Genomic DNA, 14,103 nt, shown 5'->3' on the forward strand with positions numbered 1-14,103 from the left:
CCACACGGGACCCCCCCCATGGGGAGTTTCCACGCTGAGTCAGCCGGCAGATAGGTCTCGCAGGACCTGGGTGTGTGCAGGCCGGAGTGTCGTCTGAAGAAGATCTGTGACTGCAGACGACCCGACTCTCCCACCAACCCCCACCCCAGCCACCACCACCACCGGGACTGCTGAGCCAGGGCTGGGGTGCCCATGTGGAGGGTCCAGGAAGCCCTGAGCATCCATGTGCCCCACCGGTGGGGGTGGAACTGTCAAGTGACCCAGGTGACAAGAGAAGCCCAGAGGAGAGCTGGCCCCCTGAAGCAGGGGGACAGGGGTGGGCAGGCGGAGACCTAGCCTGGAGACAGAAGAGGGGCCAGGGGCGTGACCAGCAGGTCCCAGAGCAGTCTGCTGGGGCCCCCGGAACACAGCATGGTGTCTCCCACGGTCCCCTGACACCCGGCCAGTCGACCTGCGCTCTCTCATTTATTAGCTAATTCGCCCGGACCCTCTTCTGCAACGCGGGCTCTGGGCGTGCCAGGGCCTGGGAGCCAGCGGGCACGGAGAGGATGTTTCCCATGTGAGTGAACTCAGGAAAGCACCGTCAGCACCCCTCCTTCCAGGGGTGGAGAGGCCACACTGCGCCGAGGTGGGGAGGGGGTGGGGGTCACGAGCCTGGGCATAAGACACGCAGCGCTCTCCGCCGCCTCCTCGCGGCCCACCGGGACTGAGTGGGGCTGAGGGCCAGTGAGTCCGGGGGCCCTCCTGGGAGGCAGGCAGGCAGGAAGGGGGGTGTGGGGGCGCTGCAGCTCTGGGACCGTGGGCACGTGCTGGCGCCTGACAGGCCTGCTGTCAAGACCAGCCCCCACCGACCTTCCACACCCTGGACAGCAGTGCCAAGAAGCCCTTATCAAGCTGCAGGTGCCAGGTCCGTGCGGAGGCTGGAGGACACGGCTCAGCTGCGATGGGCAGGAGCCTAGAGCGACTCGGGAGGTGGTGGGGGCGAGCAGCAGGTCTGGCCTAGAGGGTGGGGGCCAAAGGCAGGGACCGCAGAGGCTGCCCTCCTGACCAGGAAGACTTGCCTGGAGAAACGGGCCTCGCCCTGGACTTGGGGCCAGAATGACACAGGGACAGACCCCTCCCAGGAGCCAGCAGACTGTGTGACCAGCACAGAGCACAGAATCCAACTGTCCCAGACACCAGGCAGACTGCCAGGGAGGGGGGTTTGGACAGGGCAGCAAAAAGGCACACAGGACACGTGTCCATCATGCTGCCCTTCCTCCAGGAAGCCTTCCAGGGTCCCTGCTGAGCGCTTGGGCCAGGACTAGAATGGCCCTGACTTCTGCCCCACCCCCGGCCCCGCCTCGGCTGGAAGGAGCCGGCCGGGGTGGGGGGGTACTGGTAGGGGCCTCGTCTCCCTGCGCTGCCCACCCCAGAACACGGCCACTCAAGTCGCTGGACAAGTGTTTATTGAGCACTGCCTGCAGCCCAGTCCTGCACCGGGCCCAGCCTCCTGTCCTGGAAGCCAGGGGCCCACAGACATCACAACCCCATCAGGGCCAGCAAGGGAGGGAAGCAGCCACGGCTGCGGCTGTACGCCCCATGGGGTCTGGCCACAGCTGCTGCCTCTTCTGCATGGTCTGGGGGACTGGTCACTGACACCACCCCCCACCCACTTCCACCATCGAGGGGAGCAGGGCCGGGCCCAGAGCTGGGGCCCCACAGTGAGTGCAGAGCCCTTGTTCCCACGGGCCAGCCCTGGGACGTGTCCTGGGAGGGTCCGAATCCGGGTCGGCCGTCGGAGGACAGCCAGCCTCACACCCACAGGTGCCTCAGGCCCTTGTCCTCGGGCAGCGGCTCCCCCCGCTCCTCCTCAGGGAGCTGGCAGCTGCAGGCGTCCTCGGCGGGCGGCGGTGCCTCCAGGAGCAGCTGGGTCTCTGCAGAGCGGCTGCGGTCAGCAGGCAGGCCAGGCACCCACCTCTCCCACCCCAGGGGCACAACAGACCTGGGGGCCACACGCGCTGCCGTCTCAGCTGCCAGACGTGCAAGCCCAGCTGGGCCGCACTCAGGACCAGGACGCAGGCGGTCACGGAGAGGAGGACGATGGCCAGTGTGTCGTGCGTCTCAGCGGGCGGCAGCCCCAGGCTACACACGGCATTGTGTGTCTTGTTCCCGGGAAACACGGGGGGGTGCCCAAACTGGGAACAGCTGGGACACACAGAAGAGCCCTCCGTCAGCCCTCGCCCACCCGAGCGGGACTTCCACGTGGCTGCTGTCCTCCGAGTGGGAGGCGGGTCACCAGGAAGGACAGGAGAGGCCCCTCCCTCAGGAACTGGCCAGCCACCTGAAGGCCCCACCAGCACTCACTCTGACCAGGGTCTGCAGCGACCTTCCTGGCCTCCAGAGAAGGTCCCTGTGGCACAATCGACACACTCAAAGCCGAAATCGAAGTTCCCTGGAGACAGACCGATGGGATTTGCTGGGGTAGGTGAGACAGGGTCCCTGGGGCCTGGGGCCTGGGTCCAACAGGTCTCTGACGCCTGCGACACTGAGGCCCAAAATCAGGGCTTAGGTGTGCCCCATTCCAGGGCAACCATCTGTGGGCAAGGCAGACTTGGGGGGACCCCAAGGCTGTGACCCTGAGCTGGTGGGGGTCCCTGGGGGATCTGGGAGAGGAGGGGAGTGCAGGGGCCTGTCCACTGGAGGCTGGAGGTAAGGGAGCCCAGAAGGGGCAGAAGTAGAAACCAGGCCAGAATCAGGCCAGGCCTTACACTTGGTCCAGCAGCCGGGAGGGCAAGCGGCCAGGTTGGGTCCCGGAGACAGAAGGTGAGGCTTGTGCCACGAGGGCCCTCAGGCTACACCAGGCCCCTCCCAGCAGGTAAACAGGCCCCAGGAGAATCTGAGCTGCTGCTTCCAGGAAAAGGTTGCCCCCCAGACAGGGCAAGAAGGGGCGGGCGTGTCCCCACACAAACATACAGGGTACAGGGAGGACTGGCCAGACAGCCCGTGGACACCCCCAGGACTCCCCCAACCAGCCCTGAGGAATGCCCTGGAGCTGCACCGGAAGCCTGCGAAGAGAGGGCAGGACTCGCTGCAGCCGCGGGGGTGCCGGGACCCCATCTGGGTCCAGACGACAGGCAGCCAACGGCCACACCCACCTGGGCTTTGCCACGGAGCTGCCGGAGCCTGCCTGCCCAGAGGCCACGCACGTACCCGCCACACACAGGCACTTCCTTCCACACCCTCGTGGCGCTCGCCACACACCCACCGCCGTGAGCTCTGGCTGGGCCCCGGTCAGACCCCCAACCCGCTCAGGCCGCAGCTGCCGCCGACTCACCATGGGGCCGCACCTCCTGGCCCGGCGGGCAGGCATGATGCTTGCAGCTGGTGCACTGGGGGTCCCCGCAGTGGAACCCGGGCTCCACACACGTGCAGTCCACCTCAGAGCAGGGCTCTGCTGAGCCGGAGAAAAGCCAGCCCTCTCAACAGCTGGGCCAAGCCCCTCCCTCCTCAGGACTCCCCCCACCACCCCACCAGGGCCCCCCAGAGGGAATGGGCCATCCACACCTCCACCCTTAGTCACCCTTAGAGGTCAGAGGGCTCCTGTCTGGGAGCCAGCACCCCAGTGGGGTCCCGCTGTCTCCCTCCCCCACAGGCACCCCTGTGACCTGGCTGTGTCCCCCACTGCCTTGAAGCTGCTCCCACCCAGGGTGGTTGTGACTTGGCATGTGACCAGAACATGTCCCTGCTGGGCAAGGGGGCCGCCTGGGGGACCTACTCCCTCTCCCCTTTCCTCCTGCCTGTCCCCGCCTGCCGCACTGAGACTGGGACCCTCAGAGATCCCCCTTCTCAACCCCCAGGCTTCAGCAGGGTGACACTCTGGGCTGTTTTCCCTGCAGTATTTGTCCCCAGGCGGGCACATGCCCCTCGCCCCTCACCCATAGAGGCAGGTCCGAGGCAGAGGTGGGGCAGAACTTGTGCTGGCCTGAGGGGCAGAAGCCGCTCAGTAAGAGCTGGGACAGCTTTCCTCCGCCTTGGGACCCAAGACTCTCCTTGGGGAAGGCTCTCACCCCCTAACCCCTGGCTCCCCACATGGCCCCTGGCCCGAGCTGAGCTCCCCTCTGCTACACGCCCCTCACCCATTGCCCAGGGTCCCTGGGCTCCGGACCCAGAAGATCTGCCCGCCACGCCGTGGAGGCCGGGTCCGAGCACAGGGAGAGGGCGCGGCGCTGCTGCGCTCCGAGACAGGCTCCCCGCGCGCCTTACCCTGGACGCACGGGCGACAGCAGCGCGCGTCCGTCCCGGTTCCACGCAGTAGGCGCTCGGGGCCGCAGCTCAGACCCCCGGCGGGGCGCTGGCCCAGGCCCAGGGCGCAGAGCAGCGTGACGCCGCACAGGGCCGCGAGCGCGCCCCTCGCTTCCATGGCACCCATGGCGGGACGGGGCCGGGAGACTTTAGGGGATGGGCCCCGCCCCGCCCCCATCCGGGCACGCCCAGACCCCGCCCCGCAGGCCCAAATGCCGGGAGCGGGGAGAAACGGTTCGCATCCGACCCCCGTGACCCCCGGCAACCCCCGATTCAACGGGCGGGCGGAGCACCGGGGGTCGCAGCGACAGCTCCGTGTGACCGCAGCGGTGACGTGTGGCTGGAGCTTTGTCCAAACCGCAGAAGGCACAGCCGTGTGGGACCCTCAGTAGACCCGGGCCCTGGAGCCCGTGGGAGCCCCGCGGCCGCTGGAACAAAGGGCCAGGCGGGAGGGGGACGGGGGGGGGCAGGGGCACGCGGGAAATCTCGGCGGCTGCCCCTCACGCCGGATGGGAACCCAGAGCTGCTCTCAGTAGAAGGATCGTTTTCCAAGTCAGGGGAGCCCGCCGGTCTCTGCCCTTGGCAGCGCACAACCACAGGGGGTGGGGCCTCCAGGAGACTGTGTGCGGCCTGCGCAGGGGTGGTCACCTGGGGGTTCCTAAGTGTCCCTGCCCTCTGGTCCAGGAATTCCTACCCGGAAGCTGAATATGCCCCCACATGTGGGGGGGGGTAGACCCTGAACATAGCTTGCACCGGCGGCCTCGCCGGGCTGGACTGGAAGGGAGCAGGTGGGAGATGTTTTCTGTTCTAGACTTGCAGCCCATCAGGCGGGCGCTGCAGGTGCTAAGTGCAGACAGCGCCCTGCGGTGGGTAGTGCCCACGGGTGTGCTGGCGCAGGGACCCCCAGGAGGACGGTCTGGCTGGGGACGCTTCCCTCGCTGTGTCCCCTCCGTGTCTGGCTGTTTCCCCTACCCCTGCCCCAACTTCCTCAGGAGAGCCCCAAGGGCTTTTAAAGATCTCCAACTACCTGTCCTCTGCGAACCCTACAGACCCCAGAACATCATGGTCCTACCCCACACCAAGAGGACCCCCATTTTCCAGGGATGGGGACAATGCCCCCTTACTTTCTGGGGATCAGGACACACCCCCTCACTTGGCCAACAAGGTCTGACCAGGCTCCAGGTCACTCACACACACATGCACACGCACACTCACACACTCTCACGCACACACACACTCACAGCTTACAGCTCTCAGGAGCCACCCCTCACCTCCCAACCCAAGGACCTCCTCAGATCTCAGGACAGGCCGCTAGTAAGGAGAGGTCTGGGCATTGACTAAACCTCCAGGTGGTCTGCTCAGGTCCCGGCACAGACTGCTGGGCTGGTTCCCACCCAGACCTCTCCAGACGAATCTGGTCATCCCGGGGCAGTGGAGGGCCAGCCCCTGACCCAATTTTCTGTGCCTGCAACTCACCGTGAGACTGTCCCATCCCCCGCACCTCAGCTTCCCCGTGCAGCACAGAGGGCTTCTGGGGCCCTGCCTCCTCCCGTGAGCCTCCCTGGGGCCCGGGTCTCAGGAGTGGGACTGTGCTTACGGCTCTGGGCTGGAGGTACTGGTCTCTGAGGCCTGCAGCTGCCACCCGGCCTGATGGGCAGCTGTTCCTTTCCTGAGGGAATGGACAGGAATTAGCCATGGGTGACTCAGCTTGCCAGGTCCCAGGATACACGGCTCCTCCGCAGGGGGCAAACCTGGTGGTGCAGGGAAGTGAGGAGGCTCTCGGGTGGGCTGTAGCTCCAGGCTGCCCGAGGCTCCGCGGAGCCGTGGGATCTCCCACTCCAGGAGATGGGTCTGAGCGCGGGGATAGGGCGGGAATCCAGAGCGGGAATCCACGCCCAGAACCCGCAGTTCTAGACCTTCATCCACTGCTCACTTCAAAGACCTGAGGGGTCAGGTTTGGGGCAGTACAGGGTCACCCCAATTCTGGTAAGTTCGCGATATACTGTGGCCCAGGAACACATGATCGATACCCTACAAATGATGCTTGTCAGACTGTGCCATGGGTCAGCTGCTCCTTCTGGAAGCGGGGACATGGTTAGAAGCTTCTGGAAACAGTGGGGAGGAGTGAAGGTGAGCTGGGCAGGAGGAGCTCCGTGCAGAAAAAGTCCACGGGAAGGGCCCGTGGGCGGGCAGGAGAGGAAGAGTCCTCCGTGGCTGCCGCCCACAGCTGCACACAAAGCAGACAGCCCACGTTCAATGCCCACAGAGATAGCGGCTTCTGAGCAAGGGCCCTCGGAAGGCAGGAGTGACGTCAGCCCAGCGTCAGTGCCTGCATCTTTCTTGCCCCGGCCCCTCCGGAAGCCCCACCCCACCCCCACCAACCCAGCCACAGGCTCTGGGGACGAGGAGAGCCTCTAGAGCTGGGCAGCCAGGGGAGTGGCGATCTTTATCTGCTGTGTTTTCCAGGGCCCTAGGCCGCTCACCACACTTCTGCATTATCAGCTCTTCCCGCTCACACGTGTCCCCTGTTCCTGTTAGCAGCCGGCCCCTCACGGAGGCCAGGCAGAACCAGAGGCGGGTGGTGCCTGCAGAAGGGGACCCGACAGCAGGGCCGGGTGGGGACGGGGTGGGGGCGCAGAGGGGGACAGCGGACGCTGGGCAGAGCCCTAGCTCGAGGCCCAGGCCTGGGGTCATGCAGGGCCTGGGGTGGAGACCGTGTGAGGGTTTTCAGCAGACAGGTGGGGGGAGGGGCTGGAGAGTGCTTAGGGCTGGTGTAGAAGCAGAGAAGATGAATCTGGCCCACGGCAGGTGTGGAGCTGCCAGGTGAGCGGAGGGTGTCCTGGCTGAGGGAAGAGCTGGAGGTGTGGGGGGGAGGCCTCAGGTGCAGGATCTGACCCCGACCCTGCCCCGACCCTGCCCCGACCCTGCCCCGACCCTGCCCTCTACCAGGTCCCCTAGCACTTCTCTGCAGCCTCCACACTATGCTGGTGACCACTGTCCCCAGATCAAGGGTGCGGGTTTGCCGCCTGCGCGGAGGGTACGGCTCACGTTGTTTTGTCCACTGCTGCGTCCCCCCCCAGAACACGGGGAACTCAGTGGGGCTGAGCATGGGACGGCTCTCTGTCCTCCCCTGGCAGCGTCCAGGCCCCGGGGCAGAGGGCTCAGAGGTTTGAAGACACATTGGATGGGCCTCTGGGGTGACCCTGGGGAGAAAGATGGCCCAGGAAACAAGGAGGGCTGGTGGCCAGGGCTCGGCCGACATCAGGGCCAGAGTCTTGCGCTGGCCGCAGTGCCTTTGGCTTCAGGTCACCCAGCAGCTGCGAAGGACGCTCACCATCTGGCCTGGCAACCCAGCAGGAGGGGCACCACGGTCACGGACAAGTCCTTGTCTGTGGGACTCTACTGTCGATGGGCATCGGCATCGGGGTTTTTCAGCATTCACCCCAGGGCCAACTGCGGCTCAGCTTGATTGGAAATCTCCACTTTCCCAAAGCAGCGACACCTAAGCTTCCCCACTCACTACCCACGACATACACGCAGGTCTGGCAGGCATGGGATCTGAGAGGTCTCGAAAAAGAATGGCTCTTGAGCTCTCTGCTCTGCAAGGACACACAGAGACCTGAAGGGCTGTCCTCAAACATCCCCTTTGGGGCCTCCGGACTCCGACCTGCTCCCATTAGTGCTGGAAGCTGTGGGCTCGCCGGGGGAGCCTAGGGCCTGTCCACCCAGGTGCGGGGCTCGGAGAAGCGGCTCCTGGATGCCGCCAACAAGCCGCGGGGTCATTCGGTCCCCCAGGACATGTATGTGGCCTGCCCACCCCCGCGTCTGGATCCGGGACGTGCTCAGAGGAGGGGTGAGGACAGGGGTGCCAGGGTCTCTGAGGGGGTCCCATACCCCTGCCGCGGCTGGAGAGGCCCCCCCGCCAGAGTGGGTCTGGCCCTGGCACTCCCACCATGGCTGTGTGGCACTCAGCCCGCGGGCAGCCAGTCGGAGATGGTTCGCCAATGTCATTTATTGGGGGGCTACCCTGGGCGGGGAGTATGCACGGCATACGTAGCAGAGCCCTGGGCGCAGGCCAGGAGCACCTAAAACGGTGCAGGGTGGGGGGGTTATGGGACACAGCGGCCTGCGCATGGGGGCACCCCAAAGCCCCTCCATGTCTAGCAGGCCCTGGGGGCACCCAGCCGGTGGGGGGAGCACTAGCTGCTCCAGTCTTGGCTCAGATCTTGGCCAGGGCGGAGTTGGCATCGGAGTGCTCCTCCTGGATAGGGGTCCGGAAGCTATTTCCACCTGGGGAGGGGAAGGACCGAGGCAGGAGGTGGGGGAGGGTCACAGCCCCCATGCGTGGGAGGCCTTCGGGGTCAGGGTCACATGGGGTACTCACTGGGGGGCAGCCGCCAGGCTCTGTGGTGCAGAAGCAGCGCCAGCGCGGCCGCCACGGGAGCAAGGAGGCCCAGGCCCAGGCCCAGGACAGCAGCCAGCTGGGGGCCTGCGGGGAGGCAGGGCCTGCTGGGGTGGGGTCCACTGGAGCAAGGGGTCCAGCCCCAGAGGGCCTCCAGGAGGGCAGAGGGCACCCCCAACCCCCCTCCCTACCCCCCTTTTCCTTGCCCTGTTGGGGGGAGGCCAGGCACCCCCCTTACCCCTGGGGGGCTCTGCAGGGGGCGTGAAGGGCTCCTGAGAGGCCCTGGCCCAGGCTGTGGTGGGCTGGGTGGTGGGGGGCCAGGCTGGGGGGCCCTGGGTCTCCCATGGCAGCGTGGCCGGGGGGCTCCTGTCCTCACAGACAGCATCTGAGCTTTGACTGGCTGGCCGCACCGTACGCTTTCCTTTCAGGGTACAGCTGACAAAGGCAGGGGTACTGTTCAGGCCGGAGCCTCCGACCCCCAGCCAACTCCTCCCAGAAGGACCCAGAATGAGGCAGGACCAGGGACGCGTGGGGAGCAGTGGCCATCAGAGCCCCCCTGGGTCCTGTCAGGCAGCATCCCACTCCTAGCCAGGGGACAGGCCAAGGACCTGCCCAAGCCCCACAGCCCCCAGGGACCCCTGCCCCACCCTCTCCCTGCTCACGTCCTCACGCTGTGCTGCCCACCCTGCTCTCCTCCTGCCCTCCGTGGAGGCCCCGGCTATGGATGCGGCTCTCACGGTCTCCCAGGGCCTGGGACAGAGGCATACACTCCTCACCCCAACCCGGCACCCAGGTTGGCCCAGGGCTGAGGCGGCGGGCAGCATGGGGGGGCCAGGAGTCACGAGGGGCCAGGGGACAGGGGCCTCCCAGGCCACTCACTTGGTCCAGGGCTTGCAGGCCTGGTCGTCCCCCGGGGAGAAGTGCCCCGGTGGGCACGGGGCACAGTCTGCAACAAAGACAGCAGGACGGTCTCCTCACCGCCGCCTCGGGGACCTGGACGCGGCTGCTGCTGGGAGCTAGTCCTGCAGGGCTGGGCGCTCCCCCGCCACAGCCTCCAGAGCCGCCTCCCGGCCCGCATTCCGCCCACTGGCCCCGACCCGGGCCCCCCGTCTTTCTTGGCCTGGCCTGTGTGTTGGGGGAAAGGAACTCGGTCTGACCTGTGGGGCTGGGGGGCACAGTGGCAAGTGACAGCAGGTGATGTGGACGACGGGCTTCCTTGTCAGCCCCAAGGACCCCCCGCGGGCACGCAGACCCTGCCCTCTCGTGCACACGCTGCCCGCCGCCACCCCCGGGCTCACCGACGCCACGCTTGAAGCCGTCCTGGGGCTCGGTGCCTGGCTTGCAGCCGCAGACCGTGTCCTGTGTGGGCGTGCATCTCTGCTTCGGTTCGCTCCCACTTCCTGGGGGGGGGGTCAGGGGAGGCGGCCACGGTCGGCAGAGCCGCGGGCTGCTGTGCAGGCTGGAGGACGGGGGCCGAGGGCTCCCGGACCAGCAGCCCCCTCGCCGCCGTGCGGGGCTCACGGGGCTCCGGGCTCTCTCCAGTGCCTGGATGCCACGTTCCTTCTGGCCACGTGGCCCGTGGGAGGCCCACCCAGGGTGGCTTTGGCCTCCCTTCAACCCCCCGTCAGGCCCACAGCAGGACCCTCGGTGGCGCTCGGATCCCGCTCTGGTTGCCTGCCACGGCCAGCCATTGGGCACGTGCTCCTGCCTGATTCCTCGTGGCCTCAGCACCCCCCTCCCTGGGAGGAAGGAGGGGCTCCGAGGGGGCCCCCGTGGTGCAGCAGGCCCCACTGTGGTTTGGGGTTTGTCTCTGCGGCTATGGGGACCTCCTGGGAGCGCCTGGGGGGGGCGCCAGGGACTCGCTCGGGGGGTCTGGGATCCGGTCCGGGTGACGCTCACTCTGATTGCACTGGGTACAGGGTTTGCAGGGCTCATAGTTCGTAGCCTCATTGTAGAAGCCAGACCGACAAGGGTGGCACTCGGTGTCCTGGCCTCCGCTGCAGCGTCTCTCCATCCCATAGCCTGCAGCGGGAGGCAGGCCGGCCTCAGTGAGGCTCCGCATCCCCAGCCTCAGTCCTGGCGGCCCAGGGCCCTGGGCCTGGCTGCCGGTCCCCCACTCGTCCCCCACTCCGCCGGCCTGGGTCCCCTAGCCCATGACCCCTGTGTCCCGGGACCCCATCTGCTTGTTCCCCTCTCCCCCACCCCCATCCCCGTGTGTGTCCCATGCCTAGGACCCCACCCTCCTGTCCCAGCCCCCCCCCCCCCCGGGGGCCCTCCCAGCTCTGTGGCCGGGGCCGCTCACCTGGTGGGCAGTCCTGACAGCACCTGCCGTCTTTGGGGTAGGCGTCCCCCACGCAGGTGAGCCGGGCCGCAGCACCCAGCACGAGCCCGAAGAGCAGGAGGGCTGAGGGGGGCCCGCGGGGCCGCCAAGCCTGCACGAGGAGACGAGGATTCATCGCAGGGCAGTGCAGGAGTCTGGGGTTTTTCCTTGCAGGATGTGGCTATAAGGGCTGCGGGGGAGGGGTGGGGAGGGAGAGAGGGGGAGGGACCAGGAGGAAGGAAGCCCAGGAAGGGCTGGGGACCCCCGACCTGGGCTGCGGCAAGAAGACGGCTAGTCCGGCAGCAACCCTCCAGGCTGCGGGCTTCTCTCCTGCCCTGGGCCCTCCTCGCCTCAAATACGCCCACTAACCTGCGGCTCAGTCAGCGGGCAGTGGGGCGCCGACCCGGCTCGCAGACCTGGGGCCAAAGTGAGGAACTGCAGCCGCCAGACCCCTGGTGGGGCCAGCACATCTAGTCCGCATCCACCGTCCACACAGGACGCCCCCTCGCCCCACCTCACCAGGGGCACGGTGCCCCTTCGGCTGGGCACACGGGTAAGCCTCCTGCTCTGGCCAGACGACCCCTCCACAAGCTCGCTCCCTCTGGGCGCCCGCTTTCCCTGTGGAGGGCAGGTCGGACCCCTTGGGAGCAGGTGTCTGCTCCTGCAACCACCCCCCCCCGACAAAAGGCTACACTCATGGCAATCCTCACCCCTCAGCAAAGGGGTGCACAGAGCACACGGGTAAACTGAGGTAGCACCCTGCATCAGGAGACAGGCCTCACACCATCTGGACCCTCCACGGGGCACCGGCTCAAGGGGAGAGCAGCCCCGAACTCCAGAGCACAGTCCCTGGCCCAGGCGTCCAAAACCAGCTCAGACGGAGGCAGTGGTCAAGAGGTCAGAGGGGGGGAGCGCGGCAGGGGTGTCGGCGGACGTGGCAAGCACACGAGCGCGAGGCAGGGCTGTGCTGCGCGCAGCGTGTCTGAGCACAACAGGTGTCCCCAGATTCATGTGTTGAAACCCTGACCTCCCATGTGGCTGTTTGGAGGTGGGGCCTCTTGGGCTGCTGGTCAAGTTTAGACAGGGTGGTGGGGCCGGGGGTGGGGGGGGAGTCCGGATCCCAAAGGCTGGCTTCCATCTGGGGGAGACCCCAGGCCAGCGCAGCAGGAGACTGCGTGAGGACGATGCACAGGTACAGCCCTGCCCACACGTGCTCTCAGAAGTCCGGCCCCAGGACAGGGAGACGGCCGTCCCCGGTGTTCTGTTAGGACAGCACCTGCTCTGCGTCCTGGGTACGAAGTAAGCCGCGAGCACGTGTGAACCTGTGCCGCGTGTGGCACGTGTGCGGCTGCTCCTGTGGGGGCGCCCGCGGCCCAGTCTGGCTCTGTGTCCTCCCCGGTGGCCAGGCCAGCCCAGCCCATCCCACCCCACACCCACGCTGGGCTTGGGGTGTCCTCACAGCACCAATGGGACAGTGGAGACCACAATGGGACAGGATGACCCACCGGATGGCCCCCTGGAGCACATGGCACCCTCAGACACAGCCCCAGGTGGTTCCAGGGCAGGCGCGGAGGGCCGCGTGCAGGGCTGTGGCATGGAGAGAGGAAGGAACACTCGCGCGCGGCTCAGACATCACTGGGTGCCCTGGAAGCAGGGGAAGCTACCCTGGGTCGTTTTTTTGGACCCTTCAAACCCTAACCTTGAGATGAAATTAACCATACACTAGTTAATTCGAAGTTTCGGGCAGAGGGCCCCTCTCGGGGAGAGGCTGGAAATTCCCTCCCTGACTCCCCGACGGCAGGTGAGGAAGCGGAGCCCGCGGCCCACCTGTGGGAAATTCCTCCGCGGAGCAGGGCAAGGCTGCCACGGACGAGGCCACCGCCCACAACAGCGGGGGTGGAGGGAGAGGCAGCCTCTGCCAGCAGCCAGGGGGCCCCCAGGGGAGGGGGTTGGGGCGCCGGGCAGCCTGGTGTGCGTGCCTGTGCGCAACCCTGTCTTCCATAGAGGGGGACAAAAACCTTTTTTCTTTTGATGCACTGTAGCTTCTGAGGTTGAGCTCACTTGGGCATCCGGTGGGCAGCGCCCCCGCCAGTGTGCCCCTCTCCTTCTCTGGGGGCCACGTGGGCACTGCCTACCCTCTGGCAGTTCGGGTCCCCACTGCCCCGGGGCCCTCCCCACCTGGCCCACAAACCAGTCCCTGTTCACGCTGACCCGCCAAGCACAGACAACCACGTCGCCCATGCCCCTGCCAACTCACCCACGTGGGCCCGGCCACGGTGGGGACCCCCTCCCACCACACACTCCCAGCCCTTCTGAAGTCTTTCTCATCTGCGGGGCACCCGGTAGAGGTGTCGCCGCGCTCTCCTTCCGCTACAGCGGCCCCACCCCACGCTGCTCGGAAGCGGATCCCTGTGGCAAGGGCAGGTCATGAGGGCAGCTCAAGGCAGCTCCTCTGCCCACCGGGCTGGAGCCCCCACCTGAGCAGGGCCCTCCAAGGCCTGAGCAGACCCACTGAGGCGCTACAGCCCACAGCTCAGGACTCCTGAGGGGATGCCCAGCACGGAGGGGGCAGGGGCAGGGGCTGGAGGCGGCAGCTCAGAGGCACGTGAGGTCAGGGAACCTCGGTCTGTTAAACCCCTCACAGCTCAGTGTCCTCTGTCCCCACATGCTGGACAAGCACTGGGCACAGCTGACCTCCAAAAAGGGCCTGGGACAAATCCAGGTCTGGCGGGACCACCACCAACAGCCCCGTCCCGTCCCCAGGCTCTCAGGCCCTCCCAGGCCCTGACCACAGGCTCGGTGAGACTCCAGGTCCCCTGGCCACCTCTGCTGCTCGCCCACAGCCAGCCTGGCCGCAGCACGGAGGGGGCTCTCCCCACAGCCCCTGCCCTAGGGGCTGGTCCTCAGATCTTCCCTCTCCGGCCAGCACTTCCCAGGGGTCTCACCTCCGCGCCACGCTCCAGACCCTCGGCCCCCGCGCCCCTGCGGGCCTCCCCGCCGCTACGCACGTCCCTCACGGGCAGCCGCACCCAGGGGCCTGGCAGGAACGTGACCGAACCTCTGTTCGCCCGGATCAGCCGCCTCAAAAGCACGGAGT

At 67.0% G+C, this 14,103-nt stretch overlaps 2 protein-coding genes across 3 annotated transcripts; both read right to left on the bottom strand.

The window, feature by feature from the left end:
• Window positions 1–1,431: 1,431 nt before the first annotated feature.
• Window positions 1,432–8,144, bottom strand: TNFRSF18 (TNF receptor superfamily member 18). Of its 2 annotated transcripts, none has more exons than XM_013050400.2 (6): window positions 6,036–8,144; window positions 4,246–5,953; window positions 3,317–3,433; window positions 2,347–2,434; window positions 1,985–2,187; window positions 1,432–1,916 (listed from the first exon to the last, which is right to left on the bottom strand). In XM_013050400.2, the coding sequence occupies exons 2-6, from the start codon at window positions 4,460–4,462 to the stop codon at window positions 1,795–1,797; spliced, it is 747 nt and encodes a 248-aa protein (XP_012905854.1). In that variant the 5' UTR covers window positions 4,463–5,953; window positions 6,036–8,144; the 3' UTR covers window positions 1,432–1,794. The 2 variants fall into 2 exon arrangements, with proteins under 2 accessions (XP_012905854.1, XP_004781370.1); XM_004781313.3 differs by having other exon boundaries at window positions 3,317–3,436.
• Window positions 8,145–8,278: 134 nt separating this feature from the next.
• On the bottom strand, window positions 8,279–14,049 carry TNFRSF4 (TNF receptor superfamily member 4). Its single transcript, XM_004781310.3, has 7 exons — window positions 10,989–14,049; window positions 10,586–10,708; window positions 9,985–10,086; window positions 9,566–9,632; window positions 8,925–9,121; window positions 8,669–8,773; window positions 8,279–8,574 (listed from the first exon to the last, which is right to left on the bottom strand). The coding sequence occupies exons 1-7, from the start codon at window positions 11,140–11,142 to the stop codon at window positions 8,504–8,506; spliced, it is 819 nt and encodes a 272-aa protein (XP_004781367.1). The 5' UTR covers window positions 11,143–14,049; the 3' UTR covers window positions 8,279–8,503.
• Window positions 14,050–14,103: the final 54 nt, after the last annotated feature.

This window comes from Mustela putorius, unplaced genomic scaffold, assembly GCF_011764305.1.
Source record: "Mustela putorius furo isolate JIRA1106 unplaced genomic scaffold, ASM1176430v1.1 tig00003853_pilon_pilon_pilon, whole genome shotgun sequence".
Classification (NCBI taxonomy): Eukaryota; Metazoa; Chordata; class Mammalia; order Carnivora; family Mustelidae; genus Mustela; species Mustela putorius.